The 15,536-nt window shown below is 34.7% G+C and overlaps 2 protein-coding genes across 2 annotated transcripts in view; one reads left to right on the forward strand and one right to left on the reverse strand.

The window, feature by feature from the left end:
• The window catches only part of LOC107752602 (gamma-aminobutyric acid type B receptor subunit 1-like), a 53,722-nt gene extending 47,630 nt beyond the window's left edge, over positions 1 to 6,092 (forward strand). The window contains exons 21-24 of the mRNA XM_016568617.1: positions 720 to 865; positions 1,810 to 1,938; positions 5,039 to 5,182; positions 5,659 to 6,092. Coding sequence (XP_016424103.1) covers positions 720 to 865; positions 1,810 to 1,938; positions 5,039 to 5,182; positions 5,659 to 5,919 — 680 coding nt within the window. The 3' untranslated portion in view covers positions 5,920 to 6,092. The remainder of the gene's footprint in view (positions 1 to 719; positions 866 to 1,809; positions 1,939 to 5,038; positions 5,183 to 5,658) is intronic.
• A 5,264-nt stretch (positions 6,093 to 11,356) lies between these two features.
• Positions 11,357 to 13,548, reverse strand: LOC107752817 (tumor necrosis factor-like). The gene is made up of 4 exons (XM_016568884.1): positions 13,344 to 13,548; positions 13,172 to 13,232; positions 12,561 to 12,620; positions 11,357 to 12,030 (listed from the first exon to the last, which is right to left on the reverse strand). Exons 1-4 carry the CDS (start codon positions 13,518 to 13,520, stop codon positions 11,594 to 11,596), a joined length of 735 nt encoding a protein of 244 aa, XP_016424370.1. The 5' UTR covers positions 13,521 to 13,548; the 3' UTR covers positions 11,357 to 11,593.
• Positions 13,549 to 15,536: the final 1,988 nt, after the last annotated feature.

The following is a 15,536-nucleotide window of genomic DNA, read 5'->3' on the forward strand; positions in this document are numbered from 1 at the left end:
GTGTATGTGTATATATATATATATATATATATACAAAATAAAATATTTATACAATTTATTTGTATATAATTTAAATATAATTTCAATTAAATTAGTGTATTAAAATGATCTATAACCTATAATAAAGTCTCACTGTGAAAACAAAATAATAGCTATTGATGTAATGCTAATTTTAAGTGTATTTATTTTTTTTGCCAAAAACAACATGTTCGCCTTGTGTTTGGGCTTTTTTTTAGCACAGTTTTTGAATGAGGTGTTGATTACTGGCGTTTTGTGCTTCGCTCTGAATTGCTCAACTGCTTGCAAACAGTTTGATTCCGGCAATAACTCCAAGTGCTTCGCAGGCTGATTTGCATAATTGCACCCTTTTGCTCAAACTCAGACTAAAACATCCTAATGAGGAAACAAGTAACACTTCACTGGGAACGCAAACGCTTTACGTCAGTCCTACAGCTATTTTACATAAAATCAGATTAAGTCTCAGAACGGCACCATGTGTCTGCCATGTGTCAGGAATAACATGCCTGCTTTGATGCTACTCGAAGGTTGTTGGGTTGATCAAAAACAAAGGATTTGCTGTCTGTTTTACAGTGATGCAAGATTCAGAAATGAGTCGGTAAAAATGTCGCCAGGGAAAGTACAAATCTGATCTACGTACAGCAGAAAAAGTCTATTTTTGTTGAGCTCTCAAACGTAACAAGCAGTTTACTTCCCATCAGCCGATGTTTTTGTGATTGGTAGAATAGCACAGAGTAGCTCATTTCACTCCAGTGCTGTTGAGGTCAGAGAGGAAATAGACTTGTGGTGCTCTGGACGTTGTCCGGACAGTCATGGCAGTCAGTTCATTGCTCGCAGTTATCTGTCTGTAGAGTCATTCTTGGCCGTTGAAGGTAAATAAGAGTTATTTTTCCACGCTGTTCGCCAGATATGACATCTCCACTCATCGTATAAGATCTTCATCTCTCTGCCGCCTCCTGCGAGTGTTTCGACAAAATGACCTCTCTTTTTCATCAACAGTTCTTGCTCTCTCTCTCTTTCATTTCTCTCATGCACCTTCCTTTTTTCCCCACTACAGTATCTTTATCTCATCACTTTCTCAGTTCTCATTCACACCGTTTCTGCTCTGCAAGTGAATTTTCTCTTACAGTTAATTTATGCCCTCTAGTGGTGATGATAGTTTGGTACACAAAGGCCTTGTTTAGACAGCAATATACAGTATATGTATTTACAAATATATATGTATTTACAAATCTGTAAAATACAATCTGACTCAAGTCCATTTAGATTTTTCTTTTGTCTGAATAGCAAAACAAACACATGAAATCTGATTTTTACAAACCCGATCAAGACCACATTTGTAAGTGGTTTAAATTGATTTTATTTATTTTTTTAATTTTTATTTTAATCACCTGTAAAATGACAGTGAGTTCTAAAGATCTTATTAGAAAAACTAAAGCAGTTAAATCTTCACATTAATAACGTTGTTCTCTCTTTAGTAATTTTATGTGCTTTTTTGTCTTTTGTTAATATTACTATTTAGGTTTAATTTATTTTTATTAATTCATTTATTATTTATTTCTTAACTTAATTCAGTGAGATGCTAAGCAACATTTCTAACTTTAATTTAATTTAATTTAATTTAATTTAATTTAATTTAATTTTATTTTATTTTATTTCTTAAGTGAGTCCTAACAATCTGGTTTAAGTTATATCTTCGCGTAATATCTTTGTATTTTTAGTTATATCTTCACAGTTATAGATTCACATTATTAACGTTATTCTCTGTTTTTTTTAAAATTCTGTCTCCAGGTGCTGTGCATGATTACTGCTCCGGTGACCATGATCCTCTCCTCTCAGCAGGATGCTTCATTTGCATTCGCCTCTCTGGCCATCATCTTCTCTGTCTACATCACCCTCGTGGTGCTCTTTGTGCCCAAGGTACAGGCACTCAAATAATCCCCTGCTTCATTTCACTTCCACATTCACGCTGGTTTGTCTTTACGGCAGACACCGATTTCTCGTTTTGTCTGATTTCGGTTCTTTCCCTTGCTGCAGTTTCGTTTTTTTGTCACTGCAAATAGTGCATTAGGTTTATGTTTTGATCTCAGCAAGAGATACTGTTTCCTCAGAATAGTAAAGTGATCTTTATCTTAGAGATTTTTTTTTTTTTTTTACTTTTAATAGTTTTATTTTTTACACAGTGCTGGTCAATCATAGTATTATGCTGTGAAACTTTCTTAATATAAATGTTATTTATATTGTATAATGCCTGTTGAACTCTAAATATCATGTAAAACAGATTTCTGCTAGTTTCTCTTGTATCGCTCTGTGGCAGTGTTAAGTATTATATTATTATCATTTTTAATTGAATTATTGTGACAGGTGCGTAGCCCACTTCACATGTTTAGCCTCTACCACTGTTTTATTTGGTTATTTTTGCTATATTTATTTACATTTACTTTACTGTTAATTGATTTAGTCATTTGTTATTTTAAATCCCCTTATTCATTATAAAAAAACCACACACAAGGCAAAGACTATTTAACAGTTTATTGAACATAGAAGGGTGCACACTTCTTCTGTTTCTCTGTCTGTACTTTACCTGAGTCCTAGAGTCTCTGGTCCACGCATTCCATGTGTTAGGGATGGGCTGATCGATCCTTAAGTATCGATACTGATGTTGTATCGAAAGGATCGATCCTCACATAAAAATATTGATTCTAAAGTGCATTTTTTTAACCATTAATTGTATTTCTTTATCAAGAAATTCGGTGCATAAAATATGCTTCTATGTGGAAAAATAGACTATATTAGTGAATAATTGTGTAGGATAAAACCATTTCTCCTGCTCATCGGAACACACGCAAATGCTGAAAGACTAAACCAATCAATCACAGACAGCGTTCGCTGCTGAAGCATGGCTCACAGTGCTTGTTTGAATAGTGCTGCGTTTCCCAAAAGCATCAGAAGCATACGTAGATCTTAAGAAACCATTGCCACATTATTACATTACATTAGCCTACATAACATTATTACTATATATAAAATAAATTCTGAAAAATGCATCATGGTTTCCACACAAATATGAAGCAACAATAATAATAAAAGTTTCTTGAGCAGCAAATGATTTTAGAATGATTTCTGAAGGATCATGTGACACTGAAGACTGGAGTAATGATGCTGAAAATTCAGCTTTGATCACAGATGCATTTTAAATTACATTTTAAAATATATTAAAATAGAAAATATTATTATTTTTAATTGTTATAAAATATTATTATTTTTAATTGTTATATTTCACCATATTGCGGCTTTTACTGTTTTTTTGTTGTTGTTTTTTTTCAATGAAGTGCAGCCTTGGTGAGCATGAGACTTAAAACATATTACTAAATCTTACTGACTCCAAACTTTTGTGTACATGTAATATTTATTTTAAATTGGCTAGTATTACTGCCCCAGTAAAGCGCTAACATACAATTATAGTATATTTTATTTCTGACAGTGTAAACAAAAAAAGGCCTATGAAATGTTAAAAAACATGGCTTTAAAATCTAATATTAAGTGAGTATAATTACTGATTATATTATTTTAATAATTTAAAAGATCAGTTTAGTTTAGAGGTATCGATATCGACGATACTGGGCTTGAAAATATCAGTATCGGATCGAAAATAAAATAAGAGGTATCGCCCATCCCTACCATGTGTCACCAAACAAAGGGAGAGGCGGGGCTTCAGTTCCCTAACTTGTGCGTGCCAGAGGATATTGGACTGTACCATCATTGTTCAAACCCTGAGGGGGATCCTTTACTTCATTTCATTTAGTTGTTTTCTTTGTTCATTTGTTTGAACAGTTTCCTTATTTTGATTGAGGTAACTGGTTGTATTATGTCAGTTAATGTTAAAGTGTATGTTTGTTGTGAATATTATTGTTATTAGGGGTTTAGCTGTTAAAGTGCTATTTGATTGTTTACCCTTAACTTTTGTTTGGTAGAGGCTACATGACTATAGGTGCGTTCGACTTCATGCGGCGCCACGCAAACCGATCGGCGGCTGACTTGAAGCAGTGCATGCTGGTTGCACCTTATATCTAGAGGATGTTGGTGCTACATGGCCAGTCTGTAGTTCACCTGGGCTGATTCCAGTTCTTCCTTTGTTTGTATTTTTGTTTTGTTGCTTTGTTAGCAGGGCGGATTTATTCTTTGTAGGCCTGTTTAATTTCAGTTATTTTTCTTTATCTTGAGTTGAGTTTGTTTGGACTATGTTGGATTGGATTTATGTTATATTTGCTTTGATTATCTTTTTTTAATTTTTTTTATGGAAGAATAAATCATCCAATTTTGCCCACAGCTGTCCTGCTGGTTTTTGACCACCACCACAATTATAATTGATAAATATTGAATATTATTTGTGTTTTTTAATCTTAAGTTTTGTTATTTTTATATTTTCAGTTTTCAATGTTAATTGTAGTTTTTTTTTAATGTGTTTTTGTCATTTTTTAATCTTTTTTTTTAAAATAGTACTATTTAGGTTTAATTTATTATTATTTATTTAGATTTATTTCACTTGTAGTTTTTATTCATTTCCAGTTAATCATTTTAATGCCTCAAATTATTTCAGTTAGTAGCCAAGGAACATTCAATTTTTTTTATTTAAACTTTCCATGTAATATTTCTATTTAATTTTATTTCAGCTTTATTTTTCAATTATAAAAAAATATTTTAATTAGTTTTGTTAGTTATAATAACTATTAAAATAGTTAAATAATATCTTGAATCAGTATTTCATGTCCATTTATTTATTTATCAGCCAAGTAGCCATGTAATAAGCTAGATAATGTACAAAAACAGATCTTTATCGCAGAATAAACCCTTCAGGGTGATTTATTTTGCGACTGGCTGGCTGTAAATGATCCCTTACTTATTACCCGTCCTCTCCTGCACAGCATCACCCATATGAACTATTGATTTCACTGACATTTCATAAATTCAGCGAACGCTCCCTGCGGCGTCTCATAGATTTTAACGGTCGTTTCTGCAGATACGGCGTTTGATCACTCGTGGCGAGTGGCAGTCGGAGCAGCAGGACACGCTGAAAACCGGCTCGTCCACCAACAACAACGATGAGGAGAAGTCAAGACAGCTGGAGCGCGAGAACAGGGAACTCCAGAAGATCATTCAAGAGGCATTTTCCTCTTCTCCTCATGTGCACACAGCTTGCGGCTTAATTAACACCATAATAAATTAATAGATGAACACATGGAATGGGATCCCAGAAGGATAGAATGAATTATTGAAATGATATCCTACTCGTCCTTGTCTTTGACCTTCTGATTTGTTCATTCATTAAGGCCAGAATATGCTTTATATATGAGGAAATAGACATGCTAAAGGAAATGTCGAAAGAATAGTTCACCCAAAAATGGAAAATCATTTACTCAGCCTCATGTGGTCCAATACAGTGTGACTTACTTTCTTATGTGAAACAAAAATGGAGAAGTTTAGCAGATATATAAATATAAATACTGTTTTTTTTCTTGTGCAGAAGGAAGAAAGAGTGACGGAGCTGCGGAGTCAGCTTGCAGAACGCCAGGCCGTGGAACAAAAATGGAGAAGTTAAACAGTATTTATATTTATATATCTGCTATTTTTCTTGTGCAGAAGGAAGAAAGAGTGACGGAGCTGCGGAGTCAGCTTGCAGAACGCCAGGCCTTGCGCTCTCGCAGACGCCCGTCTGTCCAGAATCAGAACCAGAACCACAGCGTCCCGTCGTCTCAGGCTGAACCCCCCAACTACTGCCCCGCAACAGACAAACAGTCCCTGCCTCCGTCCTTCTCCAATTCTTCCAACCTGTACCAGGGCGAGGGCAAACTGAGCCGAAACAACTGCCACAACAGCCGTCTGCCCCTGCTGTACAAATGAGTCCGGGATGGTGGAATCTCAAGAAGGCAATGTAAAGATGTGTCTGTAGTTTATGTACTTTATTTTGAAGTCGATGAGTTTTTACCTCCACTTTCAGGTTCCTGACCCTGACTTCCTAATTGTTCACTTTTGATAACTCTTATCTCAGTTATAAAAGCACAATATTTTTTTTGTAATCCACTTTCTGCTCCAACTACTCTACCATTCAAAGGTTTGGGGTCAGTGAGATTTTTTTTGCAAGTTTTTGAAAGAAATCACTCACCAAGGCTGTATTTATTTGACAGTAAAAACAGTAATATTGTGAAATATGATTACAATTTAAAATAACTGTTTCTATTTTAATATATTTTAAATTGTAATTTATTCCTGTGATGCAAAGCAGAATTTTCAGCATCATTACTCCAGTCTTCAGTGTCACATGATCCTTCAGAAATCATTCTAATATGCTGATTTGCAAGAAATATTTATTATTATTAATATAAATGGTGAAAACAATTGTGCTGCTCATTAGTTTTGTGGAAACCATGATACTGTACATTTTACAGGATTCTTTGATGAATAGAAAGTTCAAAAGAACAGCTTTTATTTGATCTTTTGTGACATTATAAACATATTTACTGTCACTTTTAATCAATTTAATGCATCCTTGTTGAATAAATATATTAATTTCTTTCTAAAAAAAAAAACCTTACTCACCCCAAACTTTTGAATGTTAGTGTATAAGGAAACAAAAATTATGTTGCACAGTCATTGAGTGTGGTGCTTTCAGACAATAGAAAGCAGTGATGTCAGGAAATAGTATGTGCTTGTGCATTAATCAAACCTTCTGAATAGCACAAATAATAAGTTCATATTGACTTGTCCTTTAGGTTATGTTGAGGCATTTACAATGGAAGGAGGATTTAAAAGCAAAAAACGTGAAGCATTTTTAAAAATTATTCTGTTAAAACGTGCGTATTATTTGAGCTGTAAAGTTGTTTAAATAGTCATTTTACAGGATTGTTTGGTGTTTCTTTGTGATAGCAACAGTTTATTATACTAAAATCATGTAAACATGCATATCATGTGACTTTACTTTTAAAGCAGTGAGAATTTAAAATCAACAGTCAATTGGAAATTTCAATTTAAAAATCCATTGAAATTTTCACCTTGTAATGTTTAATCAAAATGTCATAACTAGACCTCAGTTAAATCAATCAACAACAAATTCATAGAACAAAGTTTCACCCTATATTTTTTTTAGTTTTTGATAATCCAATACTTTTGTTTCATTGTGAATTCAAATGTTTGCTTTAAATGTTTAGGCCCATTCACTTCCATTGTAAATGCCTCACTATAAGCCAAGCCTTCCTTGTTTTAAAGAAAAAGAGGGACAAATGGGGATCAATTTTACTAGTGAATTTTGTCAATTGAGCTAAACTTGTACTGAACCTGTAATGTTCCTTTAAAGGGTTAGTTCACCCAAAAATGAAAATTCTGTAATTAATTACATTAATTACTTTGTTCCAAACCCGTAAGACCTTCGTTCATCTTCGGAACACAATTTAAGATATTTTTGATGAAATCTGGGGGCTCTCTGACCCTCCCATAGACAGCAAGGTAACTACCACGTTCAAGGTCCAGAAAAGTACCAAGATGATCGACAAAGTACTCTACTGTGTCACTTGTGGACGCACGTTCACGACAGTATCATGACGCGAGCGTGTGGCGGCGGCGGTGCTGACCCAGATGGCCACATACTCGCGTCATGATACTGTCATGAATGCGCGTCCACAAGTGACGCAGTAGAGATGAAAATGTGGAATTGTTAACGTAAAGGCCAGATAGACTGCTGTCCAAATGCTAGAGAGTGACTTAAATCAGGTTTGTGCTCTGTCATTATTGTGCCCTTGACCGTAGCACTTAAATCGGAGTTCTTCAAGGGGAACTGACTGTTTTTGCAATTGGACCTCTGTAAATCCCTTCGGATAAAGCGTCTTTTAAACACTAGGACAGGGGTGTTTAGGAAGGATTGTGTGGGTACTGGAGCCAGACCCACAAACATTTCTTTGAATTATTTTGTTGAGTGACAGCGAAGGAAGAAGAGTGTGTCTCCGTGCTTCGCTTAGCATCTGACGAGACTGTCACTTTAATGAGACAGACTTTGCATTGCACCAGCAGACGGTATCAGATGAATTGTTCTCTCTCTCATCCAGTTCACAAAGGAAATGAGACAAGGTTTTAGCCGAACCTGTGATTTACTTACTCCTAAAGGTATTTGACCCGAGTCTGGTCGATACTCTATTTTCCTCGTATGCCTTTTCTCCTTTAATCCCTACGGCTGTGTGCCGTATATTGCTTTAATGGCTTTTCTGTCCTTGTCTCAACCTCTCCGACTCCCGTTTTTTACAACCGTAGTAGTAGAAGTGAAGTGGAGTGAAATGGAAAAGAATAAAAGGATAATTTGTTTTGGTCTGGACTGTACAAAACAAGCATCGGTTTGTTTTGTCCTCCTATTATCATACAGATGTGATGCAAGATGCTTCTGATGACAATCTCTAAAGGCTCATTTGTTTGTCAAATCATCTGTGATGTTTGTGATTTGTGTGTTACGTCACAGTTTGAGTAAAAAACAAGCACAGGCCTCTTAAACAGCTTCTGTAGCTTTTGCACTTTTGGGCCAAAGTTATCAAGCAAACACATCTCACAGCACACAACATTGTAAGATGATTTTTAATTAATGCATTTTATTTATTGATTTTTTGGAGAGCACTCTGTCCAAATTATTGATTTTCTTTATCAAATTCAAGACCATTACTTTGTCCGTGCAATATTTATTTATTTACTTATTTATTTATTTGAGGTAATTTATTATTTAATTATTTAATTTCGTATCATATATTGAAAGTTTAAAAATAATTTTATGCCTCTTATGAGTGACAGTAGACAGTATTGTGCTCTTCACAAATGTCTTTCTCCATATTATAAATTTCTTCCCACCAAATTCAAGGCCATTGCTTGGTCTGTGCAATATTTTTATTTCTATATTTATTTTTATTTTTATTTTTTTGGTGGTTAAAAAATAATTTTGTGCCTCTTTCAAGTAACAGTAAACAAATGAGTGCTCTTCACAATTGTAAGAATGATACCACACTTTTTGTAAAATTTTAAAATGATATTTATGACCATTCTTTAACATTTAAACTGTTATGCCTGGAGACTTTCCCAATTATATATCACCTCATAAACACTGTCATAGTGGCAGAAATCATAGAAACTATAACCATAAAACTAGATCTATAAAATTGTATTGACTCTCTCTCTCTTGTATTTTTTTTTATTATTATAACAAGTAGAGTCAATGCTTAAACTTTTGTACCTGTGGACATTCTCTATGTATATTTAGAATTATTGCAATATTACAGTGGTATAACATTTATTTCTTATGGTAAGACAATCACGTAATACTTGTTTACACAATAATACAATATTTGGGGATTTTAATTTAAGTTGTGCATTGCTGCATGTTTCATTCTTGTATAAAAAGTACTCATGTAAACTAACTAACATATAAGAAGCAATGATTCACAGTTGGTGACTGGACAGCTAGGCATAGTATAGCACATTGTTTTCCCTCTATATATCAACATTCTAGTAATGTAGCTCAGGGTGTGTGACTATATACTGTAACACTTGACACACGGTAAAGGTATGATCTGTAATTTCTGAAACAGTGCCTTTTGAATGGATGGGAGGGGTTCTTTGGAAACATCTGTGTGGAGTCACTGCTGACGTACATGGGAGGGTTCTTATTCTGAGGCATTTCTTTCTCTAAAGGCTCTGCGGTTACAGCAGTTATGGATTTTCCTTGAACTGTTTAATTGTCAGGTGTGTGCACTGTACCACGAGGAATTTCTTTTGATACTTCCAAGCGTCAAAGTAATTAATTCCCTTGTAATTTTTCAACTATGTATGTTAAGCTTTAGAAAGTTTCTCTAAATATGCAAACTTTCTGGATGTCAACATTCAATAAACTCAGTATTTTGCACTGAGAGTGCAGCCGGGATTGTTTATGATCGAGTAACAGTCTCAAGATCTGATGCAAGACATGTAAACCCTCCCTCACCCAAAGGACATCAAAACACAAAATATTGTATATACTGTATACAAAATATAAGTACAATATAGAAGTTCAAAACATATTTTATATATATATATATATATATACATTATTTAAAAAATAACTCTGTTTTGTAAAACATTTAAACACTGCTTTTTTATTTTTGTTTATATTATAAATACAAAAATTGTAAATATATATTTTGTAAATATATATTGTACTTACTGTGTGTATAATACACACACATACAGTAAATACAATATATATGTACAAAATATATTTGTATTTATGTTATACAGTATATATGTATTTTTATTTCATTTATTTATATACAGGTACAAATATAAATACAATTTACTAGTATAAAATATTAATTTTGTATTTTACACACACACACACACGTGTGTGTATATATTTTTTTAAATAACTTGTATGTTTTGTAAAACATTTAAACACTGCATACTGTATGTTAGAAGTTAATCAGAAATGAATGCAATTGATACAAAGAAGCTCATAAACATGGTGCACCTCTTTTAAATGCAGCTTTCTTGCACTGTTGGATTTTTAGAATTTTAGGCTTTGATATTCAATGGAATATTGTGGCTTTGCCAATCCCTATATATATATTTTTTTTTTTACTGTAAGGGCATCTAACCTGTTTAATTTTTATTTTGAAAAAATTGCTTCTGGCGTTTCTGACAAAAACGTTGGTATCTGTCCAGTAGGGGGCCTTTTAGATTAAAGCACCTCCTGGAATTCACAGTTACATTGTTGCACTAAATTGTGCGATCTCCACCCTTCACAAGTGTAACCAAAAGAGTGATGCAATTCTGTTAATTCAGAGCCCTGGGTTTTTGTTCGGATCACACCTGGGAGAAAGCAGCAAACGTTCGTGAGGGAAACAAGCCGTGACCTCATTTCTAACAAATAAAAGGAAGTCAGACTTTAGGAAGATAAAGAACCACTAGTCGCGTACTGGAATGCAAAAATCCCCCAGTGTGTTCATATGACCGGTCACAAACTGCTGCTGCTTTTTGAATGCTGTTAGGAATGAGACTAGTGCATTACAGTAATACTTCCCTTTTATTCACCATTAAAATGTCAGAATCACAGGATGAGTGTCAAAAACAATTTCAGTACATTCATTTTCATACAGTATAGCATACACAATCATTCATAAATAGATAAATAGGACATACAAAATAAAATACATTAAATACGCTCAAAAGTTATAAATAGGTCAATATACCACAATACCATTGTTCTTTCGAACATCTACATTCCTTACTATTTCTACAACGAAACACGTAAGATAATAAACATCATATTAGCTTAAAATAATTATACGAGTTGTAGTGCCCTTGGTATAGTGCTCATGACTGAGTACATAGTATCCAGCGCACGGCTCTCACTGTATCTGATGTGTTTTAGAAACAAAACATTATGTTACAATGCAATAAGGACTCTGCATTAGTCAAACTACTTTAAAGCGAATGCCCTGAGAACATACTTTGGAAGTTTTAACGTAAAACACTTGTCTTCATATCGTGCCACGCAACTCATGTGGCTAACAAATTACAAGGCAAACACTCCAAAGAATGTTTTGGCATAATCTTCTTCGACGTCGGTCAAGCGCATGGTTTTGGTCGACAGCTTGTCGCCCTCCATGAGCTTAAAGACGGCACCTAGGTAGATGGTGCTGTACGTGGTCTTCCCATCCTCTTGTGACTGGCATACGGAGTGGGCCGAATTCTGCAGAGCCTTCAACTCTCCCACCGCATCCGTATAACGCCAGATGGTGTGGCTCAGGAAGTCCTGAGCTGCACCGTCTTCATCGGCTTCGTCCAAATTGCACTGTATGGCATAGGACACTTGGCTGTATACAAAGTAAAGGCCGTCGGCAGGAATGTGAATCTTGTTGTTGGCCAGCTTGAGGCCACCCTGTTCGAACGACTGATCCACGCCGCTGACCCACTTCAGAGACTTCGATTGTGGGTTGCTGTCATGCTCACCTGCAAACACAGAAGATAAATGTGTGAGAAGATGACCACAGGCACCTCGAAAGTGTCAGAATGGTAACAACCTAATGCGAACTCATTCCTATGAAATCTAACTGTATTGAATATATATAATCCTAAAACTGGAGGTCATAAAATAGTAGATATGGGCCTGTTTCCAATTTGGGTTCTTGGGTTAAAGATCACAGTCTTTATCTTCAGTAGAGCATGTGATAAAGTAAGTTTACTGGAGTCTCCTCAACTCTTGCCGCCCACAGAGAGCCAAATATACTACTGTATTTGAATTACGTCCTACTACACTAGGAAATCCACATTAGTTAATGTTTAAACTCGGGCTTGTTGCAAATTCAGGCCATTGAGCAGCTCTGCGCCAACAAGCGCCTTTTATGAATCTCAGATTTTTGAGAATCTGATAAGATGAACTTGGTTAAGAATACTAAACTCAGTCTCTTGAAATGAGATAACCTATGACGTATATGAACACGGTGCACAGAGAAAAGTCAAAGATGCAGTCTGAGACTCACCATGTAAATGAATGGCTGCTTTTGTTCTCTCAGCGATCTGCTTCAGCATTCTTCCTTGCTCTGTGGAAAAGAGGATTGGGGTCAGTTTCACAGTTTGTGTCTTATTAACGTGTAAAATAATGTTTAGAAACTAGAAAAGCAAGAGTTTGATTTAAAAACCAAGCACTCTCATGTTTGTAACTGTTTTACATTTTGGTGAATTGGTGGCTAATTTGCATAAATTGGTACCGTTTCAATTAAACATTTTCGTAAAATCGGCTTACTCCCCTTTGACCCCTATGTTTTAGGGTTAGGAGTAGACCTTTATGCTTATTTTTCTAAAAAATCGTGCATTTACATACAAATCACATTGAAAAAAAATTTGGTAGTAAAATATTTTCTCTCAGAAATTGCAAGTAAACTTCATAAACTTCAGATAACACACTGAGCTGAATAAGAAATTTTGAAGTTTTCTTGTAAAATATACTCCTATAATCTTTGAAAAATATTTTTTACAGCCTAAAAAATTGCCAGCTTGTAAAATAGTTACGTTTTCTCATGAGTCTGGGTTGAAAACCAAAAATTTAGCTTTGAAATGTGCTAACATATTATTTTTTAGAATATTTTTTTACCTGATGGTGTGCTGATTTGTTTCTCCGCTAAAAAGGGGCGAAGTTCTTTTTGGTTCAGTTTCTGTAAAAAAAGACATTGCAAATGTTGTTTATCAAAGGCTCATTTCAAATTAGGTCACACTGTTATGTACTTGAATAATATTATCATCCCACACTAAAGTTTCAGTCTTACCATTACATGCCAGGTGAAGTAAACAGCCGCCACAGCACAGAGGGCGAGAAAAGCGATAGCAGCAACTGTCTTCCATATCCAGCTTCTGGAGGACTTCACCGGTACGGGTGCCACTGTTGTCTGATAAACTCCCCCTGCGCCGGCTTTCAGATCTACTATTGTCGTTTCGTATTTCATGCTGTTAGTTCTCTGAGATGTGTTCCTTTTCGAGTGAGCTTTTGAACTGAAGTTGTCTGCTCACCAGTGTGTATATATATATATATATATATACTAAAGATAGGGGAAACTCCAGTGATGTCAGTGTGCAATCAGCTTGAGGAACAGAGGTTGGTTTGAAAAGGGAAAGAACACCCTCTCAGCTCTCAAACACCAACTTTCCACCCACACACTTACACATACTAACCTCCAGACAGCGCTCACACATACACCCCCCCACACTCTGCATGCCAAATAGTAGTATAACACATTCTCTTTACACTTACATGCTTACATTAAAATTAAGCTTTAGTTTATTGTGTGGTTCACTTTATAAGTTTAATTCATCTTATACTGCATTTATATTATGCTCAACAGATCATTAGTTAATGTACTTTTAAATTAGAAATGACATGAAATTTTGATTTATGTTTAAATATATGTATACATAATTGAATTCTCGTGGTCTGTTAAGCACATTCATCAATGGCTTTTTAAAGAATGTTAAGCATTCCTAATTGTTTAAAAAAATTTAATGTAAGTACATTATTTGATTAGTAAATTAGCAATTTCATAATCTCCTCTCTGATTTCGCAATAAAACCTGATAAACCAGCTCCATGTGGTTGATGTTAATACGCAGCAGGCACTTTCAGTTTCAGGCTGGTGATGTAATAACAGCGTATCCAACTTGCCTAACAACACACAACTGACTTACTTCCTATTGGGAGATTCCACACCCTGAAATTCTTTTGGCCTTTTCAGTCTTGTTTTTTGATTTCGCTCTCCTTTTCACTCTCTCTCTCTCTCTCTCTCTCTCTCTCTCTCTCTCTCTCTAACATTTTTATATGTATATAATATTTATAATAAATATTAAATATTTTTAATTTCTAGTTTGGAGTGAGATTATTTACAAAAGCCAGCTGATGAACCAGCTAAATGTTTTACTAATGACATTTAGGAGCTGATTTGCATATTCATATCCGTTAGGAGACTGTTCAGATTCATTGTCTGCCAGGTGAAAATCTGGACTCTTTTCCTCAACAAGAAACACACACAGTTATGTGCCAAAGTTGAGATCTCACGCTCACTTTCTATGTCAGAAGCTACTACAGGTTTGTTATTGAAGTGGAAGCATATTTATGATTTATGATTTTTTTTTCAGCATTCATAAAAACTGTCTGATGCAAGATTAGAGCCAAGACATGTGCAACCATTTTGCAATAGGGCTAATTAGAATTGTGTTTGTGGTTACTTAAAAACCCCATGAAATGTGATGTGAGATTGTTTTTATTCTTTTTTTTTTAGCATGCCACAACATTCCCTACAAGAAAAAAAGGGGAACACAGCACAAATAAAATTAGCAAAGTACTTCAAGTAAATTAATTTTTCTTAAGTAGGCCTACTCCCTAAGTAAAAATCCTGATCATTTGTGCTACTTTTGGATTTCTGGTGCAGCTGGAAAAAACATTGTAGTATGTGATAATGGGTAGATAAGACCTTAAGTGGAGTCGGAAATGTTGTAATTGTGAGTTCCAAGCATGGATGACCAGGCAAAGTCATAATTTACAAAAGGGAAACTCAGAATTTTACATGATAGACAACTTTTCTGAGTTGTGATGCTGGAAGCCCTGTGTCAATTTGAAACACTGACCTATAATTTAGACAATATCAGTAAATGGAAACAAAGTTAATCACTGAACTTTTACTGTTTGCGTCAGGCCTAACAAAAACATTTTGTTTAATGATAATAAGTGATAGAAATGAATATTTTCATCAGTTTGAATTCAGATTCAATTATTTTGTTCACAGAATAATTTGTTTCTTTTGTTTAGGATACTTCTGTGTTATGTAGCCTATTGCCTTTTCATATAGCCTATTCAACTTGATGTTCCCAGCAGGTACATTTAGTGTTAATGGTTGACAACTAGGCTACTTTATATGTGACTCCTAAACGGTCTCGTTCACACTCGGCTTCCATACAGTATTGGAGTTGCTA

Source organism: Sinocyclocheilus rhinocerous, unplaced genomic scaffold, assembly GCF_001515625.1.
Source record: "Sinocyclocheilus rhinocerous isolate Xijiao unplaced genomic scaffold, SAMN03320098_v1.1 scaffold1965, whole genome shotgun sequence".
Lineage (NCBI taxonomy): Eukaryota > Metazoa > Chordata > Actinopteri > Cypriniformes > Cyprinidae > Sinocyclocheilus > Sinocyclocheilus rhinocerous.

What these genes read in the sequence shown, in the direction of transcription:
- LOC107752817 (XM_016568884.1), bottom strand. Translation starts at nt 13,520, where the DNA reads ATGAAATACGAAACGACAATAGTAGATCTGAAAGCCGGCGCAGGGGGA. An exon ending in ACAAATCAGCACACCATCAG is followed by an intron (nt 12,621 to 13,171) that starts GTAAAAAAATAT and finishes TCTTTTCCACAG; the next exon opens with AGCAAGGAAGAATGCTGAAG. An exon ending in AGCAGCCATTCATTTACATG is followed by an intron (nt 12,031 to 12,560) that starts GTGAGTCTCAGA and finishes CTGTGTTTGCAG; the next exon opens with GTGAGCATGACAGCAACCCA.